Source organism: Ictidomys tridecemlineatus, chromosome 8 (assembly GCF_052094955.1).
Source record: "Ictidomys tridecemlineatus isolate mIctTri1 chromosome 8, mIctTri1.hap1, whole genome shotgun sequence".
NCBI classification, from domain to species: domain Eukaryota; kingdom Metazoa; phylum Chordata; class Mammalia; order Rodentia; family Sciuridae; genus Ictidomys; species Ictidomys tridecemlineatus.
Genome location: NC_135484.1, coordinates 101,485,317 through 101,491,316, shown reverse-complemented (window position 1 = coordinate 101,491,316; position 6,000 = coordinate 101,485,317). Strand labels below are relative to the sequence as shown.

General features: G+C 42.7%; 1 protein-coding gene across 1 annotated transcript in view; it reads left to right on the top strand.

Annotated features, from left to right (window-relative positions):
* Positions 1 to 1,938: 1,938 nt before the first annotated feature.
* Positions 1,939 to 6,000, top strand: part of Tfap2d (transcription factor AP-2 delta) — a 64,012-nt gene continuing 59,950 nt past the window's right edge. Inside the window, exon 1 of the mRNA XM_021721836.3 lies at positions 1,939 to 2,568. Within this exon, the coding sequence (XP_021577511.3) occupies positions 2,398 to 2,568 (171 nt within the window). The 5' untranslated portion in view covers positions 1,939 to 2,397. The remainder of the gene's footprint in view (positions 2,569 to 6,000) is intronic.

Sequence of the window (6,000 nt, the reverse complement as noted above, 5' to 3'; positions counted from 1 at the left end):
ATGGGTGAGTATTTAAGTGCGAGAAGTTGATCAAGAAAGAGCATATTACCAAAGGATAAGAGTGGCAATAGGTTGCTTCTGGGGTTACAGTTTTCACCAGTTACAGAAAACATTGACAGTCAGGGAATTCAGAAGTGGGACTATTGGTTCCTTCAAGGCTTCCCATGATACCAGAATGTAGGGAAGTTTTGAGAAAAAAAGTTTCACCTTCTGAATCTAGAATTTGGAACACAATCCTCCAACATGGCAATCAATAGAAATGTCTATGATAAAGACTATAATTGAATGTTGGAAAGGATAAGTCATGAAAGAGAAGCAATACTCTACACTATTAACATTGATATCAATCCAATAAGGAGACTTTACCCACTGTAAGGAAGGAGAGTTGAAGAAATAATTCATACCTTTTTTATTATTATTCTTTGGGATGTTGGATATTGAACCCAGGGCCTCACACAGCTAGGCAAGTACTCTACATTTGAGCTCTAACTCCAGCCCCCAAATAATGTTAAAGCATAAATTCTAAAGTCATTTCATACATATTGGCCCCATTTGATACAGTCTGGCTTTTAGAGTGGAGCTATTAAGTGATATGTCTGAAGTTACAGAGTTCATCAGTGGCAGAATCAGTGAATACCTTACCATCCTCCACTATGCTCACAGGGCAATAAAAGAAGATAAATTTATCTTAGCTGTATTAAGATGAATTACTATATGGTCTACAATCAGAACTGGAGAAAGGGACATTATCAAATAAAGGCCACAAAGTAGCAGGGCCAAAGTAGGCAAATATTTTTTAAGAAAATATCCTATTGGACAAGAGGCATAATATAGCAGAAATGGTACAAAATTCTGTACATTATCCATGGACATTACAGACAGCAAACAGATAGTAGGAAACAAAGGAATAAGGTAAATATGGATGGGCCAGGAGTTTCAAAACAAAATTACTCAAGGGTAAGTAAAAGACAAACGTGAGGTCTAAACAGCATGCACAGAGCGTGGAGATTCGGCAAGATTACATAATGAAGTCAAGAAAGTGTAACGACAAACACTAGCGCAGTCAAGTTGAAGAATAAAAGGGCGATTGCACCAGAGATTAAGATAAATAAAATAATAAGGCATTGTTCCAGTACATACGGAAGAAAAGGTCAATGGAAAAATAAACGGGGCCTCTGAGAGGCTACTGGGGTAATTGACAGAAGAAGCAGACAAAGCTCTTTTAGAGAGAGAAAAAAAAAATAGTAACTAGAGGCCTTGGTTGCCTCAAAGCTCCCCAAGGCTAGTAGGAGGGAGAAGAGACTGGAGCTGGGGTCAGCAACTAGACAGATCCACAGGGGGTTGTCAGAAGGAGAAGAGAAGTTATGTATTAGGGTGACCATAATATGAAGGGCTGCAGATGGAGGAGCACCTCCACCCCTCACCTTACTGAAACCGTGTCCAAGACATTGCAACAAAAGTGAAACAGAAACCTTTGGAGATATGGGAACATGTAAGTCAAAGAAGAATCCCAGGAGAGCAGAAGGGTACCCTGGAATACATTAACAAAGGATGGGTGTGAAGGAGAAGCTAAGGGCAAGTGTGGGAGGGGAAAGGCAGGAGAGATTGATGGAGAGGGAGGGGGCAAGTATGGAGAAACAAAGGGAGGTCAGATAGAGACAGAGACAGAATAAATGAAACCTTAAAATCCAAAGTTCAAACTAGTGATTAAGCCAGGAGTAAATACTAATTAGTCAAAAAAAGAATAAAAATAGAGTGTGGGGGGAAATGAACTGTCCAAGTCTGTGGATCCCAAATGAGCTTCTTTGGACTAAATGGATGCAAGCATCTGAGTTCTAACTCCAGCTCTGGCCCTGTGCCTTGACTGACAGTGTGACTTCATACTTCAGTAAAGCTTAGGATCTGGTGGCCTTTAACATCTCCTCCAGTCAGATTTTCTTTGATGTCATTTGTCCAAGGTACTACAAAATGGACAGTGGGGGAGAAAAGGTCCTTATTAACAGAACATCTCTCTAGTAGCCAACCTAACAACCTCCCTTTTTGTGAATAATAACACCAACATTTAAGTTCTTTCTACTGTCTACACCGACTACGAGGGTATATAGCCACTACATAGATTTAACTGGTGCTAAGGATGGAACTCAGGCCTTTAGCATGATAATCTCAGCTACAATATTCACTTAAGTCTTGCAACAGCTGTTCAAGCTAAGTGTCAGTATATTTCCCATTTTACAGATGAGAAAATTAAGCAAAGTCTTCAGATAAAATCAGGACTGACAGCCAGGCCCTGTGGTTCCAGAGCCAAGGCTCCTGCGGTTGGGTTTCAATTTGCAACCTCAGTTGCTAGGAGGTCCCGGAGGCCAGCGCTGGATTCGCAAAGCCGAAGCTGCCCTGTGAATGGAAACCCGGTGCAAAAGGAGATTGGCAGGTATAGCTGGCCACCCCTGGGGCCGAAGATTCAGAAGGGGCCGACTGGAGCCTCCGGAAACAGAGGGAGAGGCGGACCAGCTTGGGAAGAGACCACCCTGGAAGCCGCGCGTCCTTCTCGGTGACTTTCTAAAACTAAAGGTAAGAGCCCGGAGGCTTAATTTACTGCGGAGATAGTCCAGAGGACTTTGGCTGGAAGGTGTCAAAATGACACTGTAAAAGAAACTGGGACCAGGCCGTCATTGGGTGTTTTAAAGAGTTTAGAGAGCAATAGGGGAGTATAAAAGGAGGAAATTGAAAATTTTGGAAAAGTTTAGACACAGCAGCGAAAGTCAGAAGATGTAGGAAAAACTTTGGAATTGAAGCCAAAATCACTGAGTTCAAGGTCCCATGTCACGTTGGCGATCATTCACAGTTCTTTCAGCTTCACTTTCCGGGGCTTGCCTACCTGATCCCGTGGAGTAGAATAGGGCGATGGACGTCTGGGGTCTTAAGTAATCAACCGCCAGGTACTTCGGTTTCCTCATCTTTGCGAAGAGAATATGTTTGCACTAATACCTACCTCATCCTATTGCTGTGAAAATAAAATAATATAAATGTTTTTTAAACGGCTGGCAACAGGGCCTGGCTCCTATGATAAGTGCTCAATAAATATTTGCTGTTACTGTTGCTTTGTTGTTATTCTTTCCTCTCCAAAAAGAGGATAATAATCATACTTTTCCTTCCTACTTGAGTGGTGAAGAGGCGTGTTCTCAGGTTCAAATGAGTCAATACCAATAAAAAGCGCTTGGTAAAATGAGGCTCTCTGTGCAATCCGAAGGCTGGCAAACGAACTTTCAAAACCTCCTAGAACGCTGGAGGACAGAGTGCATATCTCTTTCGGAACTCAAGCATTTCTTAGTCCAAAGCGGCAAATTTCCCATGAAAGAGCTTTGAGACCTTATCGAGAGAAGAGTTGGTTTCCCGCTTAAATGATCGGGTCCAGCCAGGAGGCCTCCAGGGCATCTTGCCCTCGCGGGTCTCCCGCCTGCTGCCTGAGGGTGAAGGCCCCCTAACAGGGTAGGGCTGGTCAAGCAGGCTCTGGCGCGCACGAGCTGCATGCACTGGATTGGGCTAGTCCGCGATCTGCCAGTTTGGCGGCTGTTGAAGGGCTGGGAGTCTGCCCACTCAAATGAGGACCCTAGCCCTAAGTTTCACTGTCATCAAAGAGAAGACTTCAGACAATAGAGGTCTCCCGTTTAATTTTCTACTAATACGTTCGCAAGCCTTTTTAATTGCTTGCAAATGCATTTTCCCTGTACGGTTATGGAATCCGTGTTTGCCTATCGGCTGCAAGGCTAAGGCGGAATAGAAATCTGTGGAAGGCTTTTGATAAACAGCTCAGAGGGCAGGGCAGGGTCGGAAAGGAGGAGGTAAAAAAGGAAAAGAAAGGAAAAGAAAAGAGAGAGAGAAGAGAGAAGTGGGAGAGAGAGAAGAGAGAAGTGGGAGGGAGAGAGAAGAGAAAGGGGAGGGATAGAGAAAAAAGAAAGAAAGAAAGAGAGAAAGAGAAAGGAAGAAAGAAAGAAGAGTTTAAAAAATCAATGACAATCCTTAAACTGAAATAACTGGAAAGTTTGTCAGAATGTTAATTTCCCCTAAACATTCTAAAGCTTTTTTTTTTTTTAATGTCTGCCTTTTCTCATTTGCAATTAGGTAATGGATGCAGAGTGGTCCTTTTGTTGTCAAAGGTGAATTGGGAGTGGTATACCTAGAGGAAAGGGAAAGGGAGGGATATTCAGAGACTGAGAGAAAAGTAAGCACTACATTGGGAAGAAGTGGAAGAAAGGAGAAGCGCTTGAGTGTGAGCACTCACATTGTTGTTCCCTGACCTCAGCGCAGTGCTGAGTGAGTGTGAGAACTCACATTGTAGTGCCCTTTGGCCCCAGCTGTCCATGTAACTGGGTCAAGTTTAGATGGCTTGCTCTTGCCCAGTATTTCCTTGATTGTTTGGAACATTTTTCTGCCCCCACTTTGTTTGTTGGGGGGTTGGTGAAAACCCAACCAATTTTTTGTCTTTTTGTCACCTGAAGGATTAGACCCACTCCTCTACCCACCTCAACTGTGGCTGGGAGAGGTTAGGTTAGAAGACACACACCACTGTAAGTGGTGGATCACTTACTGTGAAGTTTTGAGTCATTAAAATTCTGAGTAATTAAAACTCAGGCTCCCTGGGGAGAGAACCCTGAGAAGTTACAGTTACTCTGTGATTGGTTTTTGGAGATTCACAGCTGAGCACCTCTTGGAAGTCTATCCAGGAGAAGGTACTCAGAGGAGGGAATTCTCAAAGGGGTAGCTGAGTACCTGAGAGTGGTCAAAACAAGGACAGCCTTAGATAGGACACAGATGTCCTTTGGCTGCTCTTGATTCTTTAAAGACATCCTTTTTCATACAAGATATGGAGTGTAAAAGAGAGATGCTGAAAGCAGTAGGAGAAGTACACATATTCATATCTACACCTCTTGTTTTGCTTTGTGTAAAGAGCATCACCTACTACTTTGGATCCTCAGTGCACCACTGTTCTCCTAAGCAAATATTCTTTCAAAGCCAGAGGGTAGAAATAGGATCCCTATTATGCGAACTCATGTCTCAGTTATGGAGCTGCATGCCCCACTGGAACAGAGCATACTAATTTCATTCTTAGAAAATGTTCTCACATACTTGCTTAATGGTACAAATTTGATGAATTCAATCTCATCTGTACTTCTCTCTAAAAGTGAAGGTAAGACAAAGGAAAGACATAAAAGAGGGAGAAAGGAAAGAAGGAAAAGGGAGGGTAGAATTGAGGAAGATATTCTGGTTGATTCATGTGTGTAAATATATTCAAGGAAATTATTTTTTGGTAGAAAATGTCCAAATAATTGCAATTATAACTCTACTTTGCTTTAGTGTTACATGGGCAGTTTTGTGAGAGAATTTACTAAAGAAATGAGAACAAATTAAATCTAATTTGCAGGAGCAAAGGAAAAACAAGTAGCCAAAAAAGAAAACAAACCTGAAGGAATACATGTTTATTAAAGTTAGGGCTAGGCACAATATGACTGGTCTTATTCGCCAACCTCAAACAAGCCCTGTGCAGCAGATCCTTTTAGTGATGATGTTTGAGATTAGGTCCAAACTTGCAGTACCAACCTAGAAGTTCAGAAAAGGGGCCTACAATTTTCAAAAATTGTCTTCCAGCCCTAGACCCTAATCTAAACAAAAATAATGCATATAAAGATTTCTTAGCAGATTCCTAAAGTAACTTCGTAAGGATAATCCCTCCTAGAGTGATGAAGCACAAAACTAGAGCACCAGGTGCTAAAGGGATACCCTTTCTGGCTTCTACCCTGCCAGGGTGGCAGGGCTTCTCCATGCTCTTGTGGGCTATTTTGAGTGGGCAAGTATTGGCCTGGCCTCAAGCTGAGGCTAGAATGCACACCACTAGTTCTCCCATGGAGGGGGCCCCAGGCACCGCCCTGTCTCCAATATGTTGTGGCTAGTTAATTCAATTACGCCACCCGCTGGAGAATGTGTGGCCAATCATTCTTCAGGAAA